This window comes from Entelurus aequoreus, linkage group LG08 (assembly GCF_033978785.1).
Source record: "Entelurus aequoreus isolate RoL-2023_Sb linkage group LG08, RoL_Eaeq_v1.1, whole genome shotgun sequence".
In the NCBI taxonomy this organism is placed as follows: Eukaryota; Metazoa; Chordata; class Actinopteri; order Syngnathiformes; family Syngnathidae; genus Entelurus; species Entelurus aequoreus.
In genome coordinates this window covers 82,294,047-82,314,046 of record NC_084738.1, presented here as the reverse complement: position 1 = coordinate 82,314,046, position 20,000 = coordinate 82,294,047, and the positions used below count along the sequence as shown (strand labels likewise).

The window sequence follows — 20,000 nt, the reverse complement described above, 5'->3', positions numbered from 1 at the left end:
TTGGAATTGGCTCACAGCTACATTTTTCTAAGGAACTTTTTTTTCTTCTAATTTAATATCATTTGATATAATTTGATATCAAAACACTGATCCAGTTTTCGCTCATTTGATTTCATTTGGTATCAAAACACTTATCCAGGTCTCGCCAATTTGATATGAAAACACTGATCCAGGTCGCACTAATTTGATATGAAAACACTGATCCAGGTCTCGCTAATTTGATATCAAAACACTGATCCAGTTCTCACTAATTTGATACAATTTGGTATAATAACACTGATCCAGGTCTCGCTAATTTGATATGAAAAAAAATGATCAGGTCTTGCTAATTTGATATCATATGGTATCAAAACACTGATCCAGGTCTTGCTAATTTGATATCATTTTATATCAAAACACTGAGCCAGTTCTCGCTTATTTGATATCATTTGGTATCAAAACACTGATCCAGGTCTCGCTAATTTGATATAATTTGATATCAAAACACTGATCCAGGTCTCGCTAATTTGATATCATTTGTATCAAAGCACTGATCCAGGTCTCGCTAATTTGATATCATTTGGTATCAAAACACTGATCTAGGGCTGGCTAATTTGAAATAAAAAAACTGATCACGTCTCGCTAATTTGATATCATTTGATATAATTTGATATCAAAACACTGATCCAGTTCTCGCTAATTTGATTTCATTTGGTATCAACACACTTATCCAGGTCTCGACAATTTGATAGCAAAACACTGATCCAGGTCGCACTAATTTGATATAAAAACACCAATACAGGTCTCGCTAATTTGATATCAAAACACTGATCTAGTTGTCACTAATTTGATATAATTTGTTGTCATAACACTGATCCATGTCTCGCTAATTTGATATTTAAAAAATGATTAGGTCTCGCTAATTTGATATCATTTGGTATCAAAAAACTAATCCAGTTCTGGCTAATTTGATATCAAAACAACGATACAGGTTGCACTAATTTGATATCAAAACACTGATCCAGTTATTGCTAATTTGATATCATTTGGCATCAAAACACTGATCCAGGTCACGCTAATTTGATATAATTTGATATCAAAACACTGAGCAAGTTCTTGCTTATTTGATATCATTTGGTATCAAAGCACTGATCCAGGTCTCGCTATTTTGATATAATTTGATATTAAAACACTGATCCAGTTTGCGCTAATTTGATATCATTTGGTATCAAAACACTTATACAGGTCTCGCTAATTTGATATCAAAACACTAATCCAGGTCGCACTAATTTGATATCAAAACACTGATCCAGGTCTCGCTAATTTGATATCAAAACACTGATCCAGGTCTCTCTAATTTGATCTTAAAACACTGATCCAGTTCTCGCTAATTTGATCTTAAAACACTGATCCAGTTCTCGCTAATTTGGTATTAAAACACTGATCCAGGTCTCGCTAATTTGATATAAAACAAATTGATCAGGGGCCGTACTTATCAAGCTTCTTAGAATTACTCCTAAGAAGTCTGCTAAGAGTTGACTTAAGAGTAAATAAATTCTTCGCTGAAAGCTGCACTTAAAAGTTAGTTATCAAGCGTCTTACTCACACTTTCAGCGAAGTGTAGGACTGAATCTTAAAGGCCTACTGAAATGAATTTTTTTTATTTAAACGGGGATAGCAGATCTATTCTATGTGTCATACTTGATCATTTCGCGATATTGCCATATTTTTGCTGAAAGGATTTAGTATAGAACAACGACGATAAAGATTGCAACTTTTGGTATCTGATAAAAAAAAGGCTTGCACCTACCGGAAGTAGCGTGACGTAGTCAGTTGAACATATACGCAAAGTTCCCTATTGTTTACAATGATGGCCGCATGAAGTGAGAGAGATTCGGACCGAGAAAGCGACAATTTCCCCATTAATTTGAGCGAGGATGAAAGATTTGTGGATGAGTAAAGTGCAAGTGAAGGACTAGTGGGGAGTTGAAGCTATTCAGATAGGGAAGATGCTGTGAGAGCCGGGGGTGACCTGATATTCAGCTGGGAATGACTACAACAGTAAATAAACACAAGACATATATATACTCTATTAGCCACAACACAACCAGGCTTATATTTAATATGCCACAAATTAATCCTGCATAAAAACACCTGCGTGTTTGTTATGCTAGCTCCTAGCTCCTCTGCTAGCTCCTAGCTCCATAGAACACGCCAATACAATTCAAACACCTGATCAACACACACAATCACTCAGCCCAAAAGACAGTTTACCTAACCCAAGGTTCATAAAGCTTATATATTTTTAAAAAGTTACGTACGTGACGCGCACATACGGTCAAGTTATCGAATGTTTAGCAGCCAAGGCTGCATACTCACGGTACCTGATATTCAGCTGGGAATGACTACAACAGTAAATAAACACAAGACATATATATACTCTATTAGCCACAACACAACCAGGCTTATATTTAATATGCCACAAATTAATCCTGCATAATAACACCTGCGTGTTTGTTATGCTAGCTCCTAGCTCCTCTGCTAGCTCCTAGCTCCATAGAACACGCCAATACAATTCAAACACCTGATCAACACACACAATCACTCAGCCCAAAAGACCGTTCACCTAACCCAAGGTTCATAAAGCTTATATATTTTTTAAAAGTTACGTACGTGACGCGCACGTACGGTACGGTACGTGTTATGCTAGCTCCTAGCTCCTCTGCTAGCTCCTAGCTCCATAGAACACGCCAATACAATTCAAACACATGATCAACACACACAATCACTCAGCCCAAAAGACCGTTCACCTAACCCAAGGTTCATAAAGCTTATATATTTTAAAAAAGTTACGTACATACGCAAAAAAAAGCCAAAGCTGCATACTCACAGTAGCACGTCTGCGTCTTTGTCATCCAAATCAAAGTAATCCTGGTAAGAGTCTGTGTTGTCCCAGTTCTCTACAGGCGTCTGTGTATCCAAATCAAAAGTCCTCCTGGTTAGAGTCTCTGTTATCCGAGTTCTTCCATCTTGACTGCATCTTTCGGGAATGTAAACAAAGAAGCGCCGGCTGTGTACTGTTGTGGCTGACTACGTTCGAAAAATACGTCCATTTCGCACCGACAACTTTCTTCTTTGCTTGCTCGGCTTCCTTCTCCATAATGCAATGAACATGATTGAAACAGATTCACGAACACAGATGTCCAGAATACTGTGGAATTATGAAATGAAAACAGAGCTTTTTCGTATCGGCTTCAATGTGGAAGGCATACCCGTGTTCGCCGGGCTACGTCACACGCATACGTCATCCTTAGAGGCGTTTCGAACCGGAAGTTTAGCGGCAAATTTAAAATGTCACTTTATAAGTTAACCCGGCCGTATTGGCATGTGTTATAATGTTAAGATTTCATCATTGATATATAAACTATCAGACTGCGTGGTCGGTAGTAGTGGGTTTCAGTAGGCCTTTAAGTGTCACACTCCGAGCTGAATTACGACATTACTATGAGCCGGAATTTTAGGTGACTTCATTTCTGTGTCCATAGAAATGACCAATCACGGAAGGGAATCCGTTGTCTAAGAATAAAGAAATATCTTGGAAATATTTAAGTGGACAATGGGAGTGTATATTTTGACAATAAACTACAAAATAATACAAAACAAACTAGTCCCCGCCGGCACTCACGCTACCGCTCCCTCTCTTCTCTCGCCCACACACTCACTGACGTCACTCACCTCACGGCCACACACATACGCTACTGTCATAACAATTTCTTTCCAATTCATTAATTAGGCAACTAATTTGAAACTGGTGTGGGTGGCTCTATATATACTAGCCCACTGCAGCCACATGCAGAAATCAACAAGGAATCGAAAAGTATTAAATCTGTGACAAAAATAATATCCGCTCTGTCTAAACGATACCGTTTGATCAGCTGCTCGTCATCAAAAAAACAAAAACATTGTTCCGTTCCCTGAACGTTCGCGCACGTCTCTCTCGCCTCAGTGCCATCCCCTGCTGGCAACTCCTAACCACTTAAGACACCTCTGAAGGTCTCTTAAATATCGTGGAGAGTAGGAGTGATTCTTAGACTTAAGAACGTTGATAAAAAGCTTTTATTCTTAAGTTTGAGAGTAGGACTAAATTTCGCAAATTCTCAGGACTTAAGTGTAAAATGGCACTCTAAGAAGCTTGATAAGTACGGCCCCAGGTCTTGCTAATTTGTTATCATTTGGTATCAAAAAACTGATCCAGGTCTCGCTAATTTGATATAATTTGGCATCGAAACACTGATCCAAGTCTCGCTAATTTGATATCAGAACACTGATCCCGGTTGCACTAATTTGATATCAAAACAATGATCAGGTCTCGCTAATTTGATATCAAAACACTGATCCAGGTCTCGCTAATTTGATATCAAAACACTGATCCAGGTCTCGCTAATTTGATATAATTTGGTATCAAACCACTGAACCAGGTCTCGCTAAATTGATATGAAAACACTGATCCAGGTCTCGCTAATTTAATATCAAAAAAATGATCCAGGTCGCACTAATTTGATATCAAAACACTGATCCAGGTCTCACATATTTGATATCAAAACACTGATCCAGGTCTTGCTTATTTGATATCAAAACACTGATCCAGGTCTTGCTTATTTGATATCAAAACACTGATCCATGTCTCACTTTTCTGTTATCAAAACACTGATCCAGGTCTCTCTAATTTGATATCAAAACACTGATCCAGTTTTCGCTGGTTTGATATAATTTGGTATTAAAACACTGATCTAGGTCTCGATCATTTGATATCATTTGGTATCGAAACACTGATCCAGGTTGCACTAATTTGTTATCAAAACACTGATCCAGGTTTCGCTATTTTGATATCAAAACACTAATCAGGTCTCGCTAATTTGATATAATTTGGTATCAAAACACTGAACCAGGTCTCGCTAAATTGATATCAAAACACTGATCCAGGTCTCGCTAATTTAATATCAAATCACTGATCCAGGTCACACAAATTTGATATCAAAACACTGATCCAGGTCTCGCTAATTTGATATCAAAACACTGATCAGGTCTCGATAATTTGATATAAAAAAAACCTGATCGGGTCTTGCTAATTTGTTATCATTTGGTATGAAAACACTGATCCAGGTCTCGCTCATTTGATATCATTTGGTATCGAAACACTGATCCAGGTTGCACTAATTTGTTTTCAAAACACAGATCCAGGTTGCACTAATTTGTTTTCAAAACACTGATCCAGGCCTTGCTAATTTGATATCATTTGGTATCAAAACACTGAACCAGGTCTCGCTTATTTGATATGAAAACACTGAACCAGGTCTCACTTATTTGATATCAAAACACTGATCCAGGTCACGCTAATATGATATCAAAACACTGACCAAGGTCTCGCTAATTTGATTTCAAAACACTGATCCAGGTCTCGCTTATTTGATATCAAAACACTGATCCAGGTCTCGCTCATTTGATATCAAAACACTGGTCCGGGTTTCGCTTATTTGATATCAAAACACTGATACAAGTCTCGCTAATTTGATATCAAAAAACTGATCCAGGTCTCACTAACTAGATATCATTTGGTATCAAAACACAGATCCACCCCCCATGATGTTCAATCTCTCCCAGAGGCGCTTCTCTCGTCAAGGTAATAAATGGAAAGTTGTTGCAAGGGGGAGAAATGTTGCAGGCGCACCTGACTGCCAGCCCTGGTCCTGCGGGCGTCACGGGGCCCACAATGATGAAAGGACCAAACTCTGCTAAAAATAACCCTGACAAGGAACATGGCAGGATTGCGACATGGAGGAACAAGTCGCTACAAGTGCGGAGAGAAAAAAAGCTACATTGACCTCCTCTTTAGGCGCTTTCACACTTGAGTGGCTTTTCATCAAAGTGCTGCTCTTTTTTATCAACCACCTTTTGTTATACAAAAGCAGTGAAGTTGTCACGTTGTGTAAATGGTGAATAGAAACAAAACACAATGATTTTCAACTTATATTCAATTGAATAGACTGCAAAGACAAGATAATTCACGTTTCAACTAGATGACTTTGTTATTTTTTGCAAATATTAGCTCATTTGGAATTTGATGCCTGCAGCATGTTTAAAAAAAGCTGGCACAAGTGGCAAAAAAAGACTGAGAAAGTTGAGGAATGCTCATCAAACACTTATTTGGAACATCCCACAGGTGAACAGGCTAATTGGGAACGGGTGGGTGCCATGATTGGGTATAAAAGCAGCTTCCATGAAATGCTCAGTCATTCACAAACAAGGATGGGGGCGAGGGTCACCACTTTGTCAACAAATGCCTGAGCAAATTGTTTAAGAACAACATTTCTCAACCAGCTATTGCAAGGAAGTTAGGGATTTCACCATCTACGCTCTGTAATATCATCAAAAGGTTCAGAAAATCTGGAGATTACGGACCTTCCATCCCTCAGGCGGTACTGCATCAAAAAGCAACATCAGTGTGTAAAGGATATCACCACATGGGCTCAGGAACACTTCAGAAAACCACTGTGGGTAACTACAGTTGTTCGCTACATCTGTAAGTGCAAGTTAAAACTCTACGTTGCAAAGCCAAAGCCATTTATCAACAACACCCGGAAACGCCTCTGGCTTCGCTGGGCCTGAGCTCATCTAAGATGGACTGATGCAAAGTGGAAAAGTGTTCTGTGGTCTTATGAGTCCACATTTCAAATGGTTTTTGGGAACTGTGGACGTCGTGTCCTCCGGAACAAAGAGGAAAAAAACCCATTTGGATTGTTATAGGGGCAAAGTGTAAAAGCCAGCATGTGTGATGGTATGGGAGTGTATTAGTGCCCAAGACATGGGTAACTTACACATCTGTGAAGGCACCATTAATGCTGAAAGGTACATACAGGTTTTGGAGCAACATATGTTGCCATCCAAGCAACGTTATCATGGACGCCCCTGCTTATTTCAGCAAGACAATGCCAAGCCACGTGTTACATCAACGTGGCTTCATAGTAAAAGAGTGCGGGTACTAGACTGGCCTGCCTGTAGTCCAGACCTGTCTCCCATTGAAAATGTGTGGCGCATTATGAAGCCTAAAATAGCACAACGGAGACCCCCGGACTGTTGAACAACTTAAGCTGTACATTGTGGAGAATGCATATATGTTTAAGAGTTATGTCTTTATTCATAGTCATGTTTAAAGCAGCTCGTGTTTTTCCATTTGTACTCTTTCTATATTTTTTTTAGGAATATGTCCGCAAGTAAACTGTGTGTGTTACCTTAAAGGCTTGCAATGTAGGAGTTGGAGTACTCCCTTATATCTTATCTGTAGTAGAACAATGAGCCTGTATTCCTTTCTGGAGAGGGCGGGGGCTGTTTGCGTATTCAAGAAGTTGTCTCTTCCTGTTTGAATGTTAGACCATCCCGAGACGAGGGTATGACTGTATTGATGTGAGCTGGTCTCCTGAAGCTTCAGTAAAACATGATAATATTCCTCTTCTGTCTTGATGGTCCTTCTTACTCTGCATATATGTCATCTGAAAGAACTTGGGATTGACCAGTGACTTTAATTCCTTGAGAGGTAGACCGGTCAGACGCAACAACATCAAGCAAGCATGGGAAAGAATTCCGCCTGAAAAGCTTCAAAAATGTGTCTCCTCAGTTCCCAAACCTTTACTGAGTGTTGTTAAAAGGAAATGCCATGTAACACAGTGGTAAAAATGTCCCTTTTTTGCAATGTGTTGCTGCCATTCAATTCTAAATTAATGATTATTCTCAGCATGAACATTAAATATCTTGTCTTTGCAGTCTATTCAATTGAATATAAGTTGAAAATGATTGTATTCTGTTTTTATTTACCATTTACACAACGTGACAACGTCACTGGGTTTGGGTTGTGTAGTTGAACAGCACTGATGTAGTGTGACTGCTGGCCTCCGGGCATGGCCACAATAAAAGTTTTTGGGTGAAAGCTGTTTTTGCGTCCACACAAACCGAGGAAGAAAACAGTTTCTTTGACATAAAGTAACACCATGGCGGCGTGGAAACACCGGAAGGGTTAAAAAGGAGTCACACGGGCGTCAAATAGGGACATGAATGCGAGGCCTTGATGAGCACCCACGGGTGCCGCGGGGTCACATCAGAGCGTTTTGTTTTCCATCCAGCCTGGAAAGGAAGACGGTTGCCAGGGACGCCGTGGAATTAATTAGACGCTAGGGCGGCCCCCGACGCTCACTTCCTCACAAACAAGCTGCTGTGCCCCATCACACCTGACCACTTCTCCTCACAGGTAGGACCCTCGTACTCTTTTCATCGTCCCCGCCACCTTGACCCGCTGTGGCCCCGCAGGATGCCGAGCCAGCTGGAGGGCGCCATGGACGCGCTGATAGCGGTCTTCTACAACTACTCGGGCCACGACGGGGACAAGTACAAGCTGAACAAGGGCGAGCTCAAGCAGCTGCTGCATAGCGAGCTCACCGACTTCCTCACGGTAAGGTTTACCTTTGACCCTCTGACGTCGCCTCAATCTACTGCATACGCCTGCAAAATCGAATCACATCCGAATTACCATTCTAATTTACCCCGATTTTTAATGAATTCATCATTTTCAAAATTCGATTAAAAAAACAAAAAAACTAAAATTGTATTATGGTATTATTTTGTTGGACCTATTAATAAAAAAATACATATATAATAATCATATTGATTCAAAAAATTACAATAAATTTGTAATTTTTTTGAATTAATATTATTATATATTTGTTTTATTTATTTTATTTTTCATTTTATAAAATTTGTCATTTTTATTAATCATTTAAAAATTTAATATAATGAAAAATTAAAAAAAATATAATAATAATATTAATTCACAAAATTACAATAAATTTGTAATTCAGATTTTTTTTTAAAATTAAAAAATATAATAATATTAATTCAAAAAATTACAATACATTTGTAATTTTTGAATTAATATTATTATATTTTATTTTTATTTTTTTAATTTTTCATTTTATTTATACATTTTAAATTTTTATTAATCAGTCCAACAAATTTATTGTAAAAAAACTAAAATTTTATTATGGCATTATTTTGTTGGACTGATTAATAGAAATAAAAAATGTAATCAAATGAAAAAAAAATATATATATATATATATATATATATATATATATATATATATATATATATATATATATATATATATATATATATATATATATATATATATATATATATATATATATATATATATATATATATATATATATATATATATATGTATATATATATATATATATATATATATATATATAATAATTCAAAAAATTACAAATGTATTGCAATTTTTTGAATTAATGTTATTATTAATTCAAAAATTCAGAAATGTATTGTAATTTTTTTAATTAATATTATTATTATATATTTTTAATTTTTTTTAATTTTTCATTTTATTAAGTATTTCATTTTTATTAATCAGTCCAACAAATTTGTTGTAAAAAACTAAAATTGTATTATAGTATTATTTTGTTGGACTGATTAATAAAAATTTTAAATTTAATAAAATGAAAAATAAAAATATAATTAAAAAAATATAATAATAATATTAATTTAAAAAATTACAATAAATTTGTAATTTTTTTAATTAATATTATTATTATATAAAAAAATATAAAAAATTTATTGTCGATTTTTGAGAAAATGAAAGGATTTTAAGTGCGCATTATAGTCCGAAAAATACAGTCGATTCAGAATCGTTTCTCGATTCAAACCGATTTTCGCAAAGTATTATTTGTTGTAATATTTATAATTAAACGTTTTGAAAGTCAGGTTACAAGTTAGAAAATCTCCATCCGGTTGCATGGACATGGCCTAAAAACATATATATTTTTTAAATTGATACTATTGTTGATATTATAAATTTTTGTTTGACTACTTTTGGATTGTTTTGTGTCATGTTTGTGTGTCTTCTCAATTGCTCTGTTGATTGCTATTCTGAATGTTGCTGGGCCGGGTTTGGTTTTGGAATTGGAATTGTATTATGGTATTATTTTGTTGGACTGATTAATAAAAATGAAAAATTTAATAAAATGAAAAATAAAATAAAATTAAAAAAATATATAATAATAATATTAATTCAAAAAATTTAAAATTTATTGTAAAAAACAAAAATTGTATTATGGTATTATTTTGTCGGACTGATTAATTAAAATTGAAAATTTAATAAATGAAAAATGAATTAAAAAAATAAATATATATAATACTAATATTAATTTAAAAAATTACAATAAATTTGTAAGTTTTTGAATTAATATTATTATTATATATTTTTAAATTTTTAATTTATTTTTCATTTGATTACATTTTTCATTTTTATTAATCAGTCCAACAAAATAATACCGTACTACATTCCAATTCCAATACCAAACTCCGGCCCAGCAACATTCAGAATAGCAATCAACAGAGCAATTGAGAGAACACACAAACATGACACAAAACAATCCAAAAGTAGTCAAACAAAAATTCATAATATCAATAACAGAATACTTTTTTTTTTAAATACGTTTTTAGGCCATGTCCATGCAACCGGAAGGAGCTTTTCTAACTTGTAACCTGACTTTCAAAACGTTTAATTATAAATATTAAAACAAATAATACTTTGCGAAAATCGGTTTGAATGGAGAATCATGTTGAATCGAGAAATGATTCTGAATCTAGGCACACTTAAAATCCTTAAATTTTCTCAAAAATCGACAGAGCGCCTTATAACCCGATGCGCCTGATGTACGGAATAATTCTGGTTGTACTTACCGACCTCGAAGCAGTTTCATTTGGTACATGGTTTAATGATAAATGTGACCAGTAGATGGCAGCCACACATAAGAGATACGTGTAAACTGCAATATGACGCCAGTAAACAACACCAAAATGTTAAATGTTCCATTGGGAATAAAGAACTTTACACACGGCGCTCAAAAATCTGTCAAAATGTTTTAGTAGGACTTTGAAGCTGCACCGCTTGATGGATTGTTGGCGCATTACGGCTACCGTAGTCAGAGATACAAGTATTACTATGGTGTGTGTATACGGACCGCAAAATGGCACCCAGTAGCAGAGATATTATCTGGCGTTTTGTTTCGCAATATTATGCAAAAGCAACTTTTCTTACCTTCTGGTACCTGCTGATGTGTATTTGAGATCTGCATAAGTCTTGAACATTTGCGCACGTCCGCCACTGTAGTCCGTGGCGACACCGTAGTCGATAAGCTTCTTCTTTTTCTCCATCTTCTTGTTATGTGACATTCACCCTCCGCTGTGGCCATTTCTAATATAAAGTAGTGTCAAGTTCTTACTTATATCTGTCAGTAAACTCGCCATGAAAGCACTAAAACATACCGGTATAGTGACTTTACATTATTCACCCAAGGAACTTTAGTTATTAGAGAGTTCCGGTTGGACGCTTTTTCACGGTACACAACCGTCGACAACGCAACCGTCGACAACACAACAATCAACAACACAACCATCCACAACACAACCATTCACAACACAACCGTCGACAACGCAACCGTCGACAACGCAACCGTCGACAACGCAACCGTCGACAACACAACAGTCAACAACACAACCATCCACAACACAACCATTCACAACACAAGCATCCACAACACAACCATCCACAACACAACCATCCACGACACAACAATCGACAACACAACAATCGACAACACAACCATCCACAACACTACCATCCACAACACAACCATCCACAACACAACCATCCACAACACAACAATCGACAATACAACAATCCACAACACAACCATCCACAACACAACCATCCACAACACAACAATCCACAACACAACAATCAACAACACAACAATCAAAAACACAACCATCCACAACACAACCATGCACAACACAACCATTTACAAGACAACAATCGACAATACAACAATCCACAACACAACTATCCACAACACAATCATCCACAACACAACAATCGACAACACAACAATCGACAACACAACCATCCACAACACAACAATTCACAACACAACAATCGACAACACCATCATCCACAACACAATCATCCACAACACAACAATCCACAACACAACAATCCACAACACAAACATCCACAACACAACCATCCACAACACAACAATCCACAACACAACAATCCACAACACCATCATCCACAACACAACCATCCACAACACAATCATCCACAACACAACAATCCACAACAATCGACGACACAACAGTCGACAACACAAAAATTCACAACACAACCATCCACAACACAACCATCCACAACAATCCACAACACAACAATTGACAATAGAACAATCCACAACATAACCATCCACAACACAACCATTCACAACACAACCATCCACAACACAACAATCCACAACACAACCATCCACAACACAACCATTCACAACACAACAATCAACAATACAATAATCCACAACACAACCATCCCCAACACAACCATTCACAACACAACCATCCACAACACAACAATCCACAACACAACCATTCACGCCACAACAATTGACAACACAAGCATCCACAACACAACCATCCACAACACAACCATCCACAACACAACCATCCACAACACAACAATCGACAACACAACAATCGACAACACAACCATCCACAACACTACCATCCACAACACAACCATCCACAACACAACCATCCACAACACAACAATCGACAATACAACAATCCACAACACAACCATCCACAACACAACCATCCACAACACAACAATCCACAACACAACAATCAACAACACAACAATCAAAAACACAACCATCCACAACACAACCATGCACAACACAACCATTTACAAGACAACAATCGACAATACAACAATCCACAACACAACTATCCACAACACAATCATCCACAACACAACAATCGACAACACAACAATCGACAACACAACCATCCACAACACAACAATTCACAACACAACAATCGACAACACCATCATCCACAACACAATCATCCACAACACAACAATCCACAACACAACAATCCACAACACAAACATCCACAACACAACCATCCACAACACAACAATCCACAACACAACAATCCACAACACCATCATCCACAACACAACCATCCACAACACAATCATCCACAACACAACAATCCACAACAATCGACGACACAACAGTCGACAACACAAAAATTCACAACACAACCATCCACAACACAACCATCCACAACAATCCACAACACAACAATTGACAATAGAACAATCCACAACATAACCATCCACAACACAACCATTCACAACACAACCATCCACAACACAACAATCCACAACACAACCATCCACAACACAACCATTCACAACACAACAATCAACAATACAATAATCCACAACACAACCATCCCCAACACAACCATTCACAACACAACCATCCACAACACAACAATCCACAACACAACCATTCACGCCACAACAATTGACAATACAATAATCCACAACACAACCATCCACAACACAACCATTCACAACACAACCATCCACAACACAACCATCCACAACACAACAATCCACAACACAACAATCCACAACACCATCATCCACAACACAACCATCCACAACACAATCATCCACAACACAACAATCCACAACAATCGACGACACAACAGTCGACAACACAAAAATTCACAACACAACCATCCACAACACAACCATCCACAACAATCCACAACACAACAATCGACAACACCATCATCCACAACACAATCATCCACAACACAACAATCCACAACACAACAATTGACAATACAACAATCCACAACATAACCATCCACAACACAACCATTCACAACACAACAATCCACAACACAACCATCCACAACACAACCATTCACAACACAACAATCGACAATACAATAATCCACAACACAACCATCCCCAACACAACCATTCACAACACAACCATCCACAACACAACAATCCACAACACAACAATCCACAACACAACCATTCACGCCACAACAATCGACAATACAATAATCCACAACACAACCATCCACAACACAACCATTCACAACACAACCATCCACAACACAACAATCCACAACACAACCATTCACAACACATCAATCGACAATACAATAATCCACAACACAACCATCCACAACACAACCATTCACAACACAACAATCGACAACACAACAATCGACAACACAACAATCGACAATACAACAATCCACAACACAACCATCCACAACACAACAATCCACAACACAACAATCCACAACACAACAATCAACAATACAATAATCCACAACACAACCATTGACATCACAACAATCCAATTGACAACACAACCATCAACAACACAATTTTTGTGTGGATTTGTATTTATTTGTTTATTATTTATTTGTCCTGTCTCGCCGTTGTGGAAAGTCATGTTGTAGATGTAGACCAGGGGTGACAAACGTACGGCCCGGGGACCGGATCAGGCCCGCAAACAGGTTTTATCCGGCTCGCAGGATGAGTTTGCTAAGTATAAAGTGAATTAGTGAAGTGAAGTGAATTATATTTATATAGCGCTTTTCTCTAGTGACTCAAAGCGCTTTAACATAGTGAAAGCCAATATCTAAGTTCCATTTAAAGCAGTGTGGGTGGCACTGGGAGCAGGTGGGTCAAGTGCCTTGCCCAAGGACACGACGGCAGTGACTAGGATGGCAGAAGCTGGGATCGAACCCGGAGCCCTCAAGTTGCTGGCACGGCCACTCTACCAACCCAGCTATTTTTTACAGTGCATTAGTGTAAATTGTAAACCAGTACCACGGTTTGTTTGTTTTTAATCCGCAAAATTCTGGTGACTGAATGGAACATTTAAAGTTTCGGTGTTGTTTACTGGCGTCCTATTGCCGTCTCCACCTGGGGTTTTTCAACCTTTTTTGAGCCGAGGCACATTTTTTGCGTTGGAAAAAACGCGGAGGCACACCACCAGCAGAAATCACTAAAAAATGAAACTCAGTTGACGGTAAAAAGTCGTTTTTATAGCTCTTGTCTCAAAGTAGGTGTACTGTCACCACCTGTCACATCACACCCTGACTTATTTGGACTTTTTTGCTGTTTTCTGTGTGTAGTGTTTTACTTCTTGTCTTGCGCTCCTATTTTGGTGTTTTTTCTCTTATTTTGGTATTTTCCTGTAGCAGTTTCATGTCTTCCTTCGAGCGCTATTTCCCGCATCTACTTTGTTTTAGCAATCAAAAATATTTCGGTTGTTTTTACCCTTCTTTGCGGGGACATTGTTGATTGTCATGTCATGTTCGGACGTACTTTGTGGACGCCGTCTTTGCTCCACAGTAAGTCTTTGCTGTCGTCCAGCATTCTGTTTTTGTTTACTTTGTAGCCAGTTCAGTTTTAGTTTGGTTCTGCATAGCCTTCCCTAACTTTCATTGCCTTTTCTTAGGGGCACTCACCTTTTGTTTATTTTTGGTTTAAGCATTAGACACCTTTTTACCTGCACTCTGCCTCCCGCTGTTTCCGACATCTTCAAAGCAATTAGCTACCTGCTGCCACCTACTGATATGGAAGAGTATTACACGGTTACTTTGCCGAGTTCTAGACAGCACCGACACTCAACAACAACACATCATTTGCAGACTACAATTACTGCTTTGCAAAAAATATTTTTAACCCAAATAGGTGAAATTAGATAATCTCCCACGGCACCCCAGACTGTATCTCACAGTGGTTGAAAAACACTGGTCTACACGTATCTCTTATGTGTGACTGCCATCTACTGGCCACACTTATCATTACACCATGTACCAAATAAAATTGCTTCGAGGTCGGCGAGCACAACCAGAATTATTCCGTTTGTTAGGCGCACCGGGTTATAAGGCGCACTGTCGATTTTTGAGAAAATGAAAGGATTTTAAGTGCGCCTTATAGTCCGGAAAATACGTTACTTAGGTAGTTATTTTATTCAACAGACGCAATTGTTGAATGAACACCTCCCGTTGTATTGGCTCTCGTTCTAAGACTGCGATAAGAAGGTGGGAGCAATAATCATATTTGCGGAAGTCGCTTCCTAGCGGTCCCACTGACAGACACTTCACAGGATCCAAGCTTGCAGGTTTTAACAAAGTTTTAATTCTCATCTCTTTTACAAACTGTTTCCTTCTCCCAGAACGTGACTTTTCAGCCACGTCCGTATCCTCTCTCTCCCTCTGCTCCCGGCCCGCTTACTGTTAAAGACAACACATGATTAGATTAACACGTACCAACTGTGAAATCTAATCACCTGCCAGCTGTGTCTCGCCGTCAGCACACCATGGACAGAGGCGGTGACCTTTGCTCCTGCAGGCGCGCTGATCACACTCTCTCCCCACAATGTTATTATTGAAAGTATGCACAATAATAATAGCGACTATAAGAGTCATGGCGGTCATGTTAAAGCAGGGGTGTCCAAAGTGCGGCCCGGGGGCCATTTGCGGCCCGCAGCTAATTGTTTACCGGCCCGCCACACATTCTGGAAATACTATTGCAAAAATAAAAAAGAACATTAAAAAAAGTGGAATGAGGAGAAATCTAACGAGAAAAAGTTGCAATGTTGACACAAAAGCTGCCATGCAGGCTGTTTTTTTTTTCTTTTGTCTTTCTTTATTTTTCTGTTTTTGCCATTGCTCAAAAAAAAAAAAAAAAAAAAAAGACAAAAAATCCATGTTATTATGAATTATTTTCAGGGCTCCAATTACTTCAAATATTTCACTTTAAAATGTTTTATGTGGTAAATATTGCATATATTGTGTAGTAGCCATATAAAAACATCAAAGTTTTTTTTCTTTGACAAAAGCGCATAAAACAAACAAAATAATTGTTCCAGCATAAAATGGACAGATATATCTGAAGTTGATCTCGTAACTTACACTACCGTTCAAAAGTTTGGGGTCACATTGAAATGTCCTTATTTTTTAAGGAAAAGCACTGTACTTTTCAATGAAGATAACTTTAAACTAGTCTTAACTTTAAAGAAATACACTCTATACATTGCTAATGTGGTAAATGACTATTCTAGCTGCAAATGTCTGGTTTTTGGTGCAATATCTACATAGGTGTATAGAGGGCCCATTTCTAGCAACTATCACTCCCGTGTTCTAATGGTACAATGTGTTTGCTCATTGGCTCAAAAGGCTAATTGATGATTAGAAAACCCTTGTGCAATCATGTTCACACATCTGAAAACAGTTTAGCTCGTTACAGAAGCTACGAAACTGACCTTCCTTTGAGCAGATTGAGTTTCTGGAGCATCACATTTGTGGGGTCAATTAAATGCTCAAAATGGCCAGAAAAAGAGAACTTTCATCTGAAACTCGACAGTCTGTTCTTGTTCTTAGAAATGAAGGCTGTTCCATAAAATTGTTTGGGTGACCCCAAACTTTTGAACGGTAGTGTAAGTGTTGAAAGTAAAAGAAAAACCTAATAAAAATGTATCACTTTATGAGTGGGGCACCTTTTGGATCCCAAATATATTTAGTGATTTTTTATTTATTTTTTCACTGTGATTACTCAAAAATATGAAAGAATTAAAATCAATGGTGTCCTGCATTATTGATCTTTTAGGGCTCTAATTACTAAATACTGCATATTTCAGTTTTACTATAAAAAAACTAAGTTGTTTTTGACAGAAAAGCCATTAAACATTTATTTTAATTTGTATTACTTTATATCAACTTGAAGTTGATATAGAGATTTACTGTAAGCGTTAAATAATTAAAAAAAAAAAAAAAATCTGACTAATTTTTAACATTTTAATGACTGAGACCCTTTATGGTCCCCGAGACCCCTAAAGGTAAAATAAATTTAAAAAAGCATATATTTTGTTAGGGTTTGAAAATGAAAAATATCAAAATGGCCCCAACATGCTTGAATTTTTCCGTGTGCGGCCCTCAGTGGAAAACGTTTGGACACCCCTGCTTTAAAGTCATCTTAGGGATTCCAATCCCACAAAAGCCTCCTTTGACCCTGTGTTTGTGTCCCCGCTGCTGTCGCCTCGCAGCATTATGGGATGTCGTACACAGTGCAGGACATGATACCATCGCAGATAAGCCCCCGCCCCCCCCCGAGGCTGTGAGATAGCGACGCTGCTTCCTAGACTGATGAGGTTGAGACTCCAAAGCTCTGATGACCTCAGATATGTTTTTTGAATTATTATTTTTACTCGGCGGCGTACGAACGGAGAGCCTCAGGTGCTGGTGCATCATCGTCATCAGGGAGACATGTCGCCTCCAAATATAAACGCCATGATGTCATCACAGTCCCAGAGGGCGGCGAGCTATTGTCTTCCTGCAGAGTCCTAATGAAGACGGTGTATTAATGTTTCCTAACTGAAGGCAATTTGACCTTTTACAGACACAACACTTTTATATACAGCATGCATATCAATTATATACAATATATTATTTATATCTCACACACATTTTAACATGAAATTGTACTTATATGACCCAATCCAAACAACCTTTCCCCCCCTCATGGCGATGACTGCAACCGACACAAAGTCAACTTGCTCACGGAATTTTGTGGACATTATAAAAAATATGTCCAAGCACCACACTTAATTCAAAATGACACCCAATGCATGATGGGAAAAAATGCAAAACACTCTTCGCCGCGTTTGGCGCATTTTAGCTGCTTGATATTTCTGATTGATTGCAAAACGTAAAGAAGGGCATTACGGAAGTAAACAAGGTAGGAGTGGAACTTTCACATATCTTTCAAGATATCTTAATATTGTATTAAATCAATAATTATAGATCCATTATATTAATATAATACATATAAATATATAAATATGTACAAATATTTGTATAATCTCTCTCTCTCTCTCTCTCTCTCTCTCTCTCTCTCTCTCTCTCTCTCTCTCTCTCTCTCTCTCTCTCGCTCTCTCTCACATACATATTTATACATTATTATGTATATATGTATATGAATGTGTGTGTGTGTATATATATATATATATATATATATATATATATATATATATATATATATATATATATATATATATATGAATATATGTATGTGTATATATATATATATATGTCTTAATTAGATTATCCAAAAAAAATAGTGCTCGATACCGTGGTAGAGCGTAATATGTATGTGTGGGGAAAAATCACAAGACTATTTCATCTCTACAGGCCTGTTTCATGAGGGGTTTTCCTCAATCCTCAATCCTGAGGATTGAGGAAAACCGCTCATGAAACAGGCCTGTAGAGATGAAATAGTAAAGTTTGGGATCACCCAAACAATTTTGTGGAATAGCCTTCATTTCTAAGAACAAGAATAGACTGTGGAGTTTCAGATGAAAGTTCTCTTTTTCTGGCCATTTTGAGCGTTTAATTGACCCCACAAATGTGATGCTCCAGAAACTCAATCTGCTCAAAGGAAGGTCAGTTTTGTAGCTTCTGTAACGAGCTAAACTGTTCTCAGATGTGTGAACATGATTGCACAAGGGTTGTTGGAGCCAGTTGGAGCCTATCTATATTATTTATTTATTAATTGTTTGACAATGAAATCAAATATTGTCAATAATGATGTTAATGAATTATTGGATGTTTTAGATTTCATTGTGATTGACTGATTGTTTTCAGCTGCTCACGCTCCTACTGGTGAGCCACTTCCTCCTCCTATAATTAAGAAGACAGGACAGCTGGGGGCCCTTTGTCTGTCTATCATGTTGAAGGAGTGAGGAGTGGAACAGTTTGTTTACCGCTAAACAAGCCACGCTAAACAAGCCACGCTAAACAAGCCACGCTAAATAAGTTATTTAGATTATGTTGAAAGTCAACCACGGAGAATATTTTTTGTTTGTGAAAATAAATTATGATCATTTGGAATCTAGAAATATCTCCGCGAGTGCTTATTAAGGAATTTAGTGAGTCAAACACCTCCTCCTCAAGACTACTCTGCATTACTTTATTTTTATTTTTTCGAAACTTTT

General features: G+C 37.4%; 1 protein-coding gene across 5 annotated transcripts in view; it reads left to right on the top strand.

Annotated features, from left to right (window-relative positions):
* The window catches only part of s100z (S100 calcium binding protein Z), a 37,630-nt gene that overhangs the window by 13,822 nt on the left and 3,808 nt on the right, over positions 1–20,000 (top strand). For 2 of the 5 annotated variants that reach the window (XM_062055242.1, XM_062055244.1), the window contains one exon: positions 8,338–8,479. In XM_062055242.1, the coding sequence (XP_061911226.1) occupies positions 8,339–8,479 (141 nt within the window). In that variant the 5' untranslated portion in view covers position 8,338. Of the gene's footprint in view, positions 1–7,954; positions 8,480–20,000 lie in introns of those variants that run through there. The other 3 variants (XM_062055241.1, XM_062055240.1, XM_062055245.1) reach the window with 2 other exon arrangements.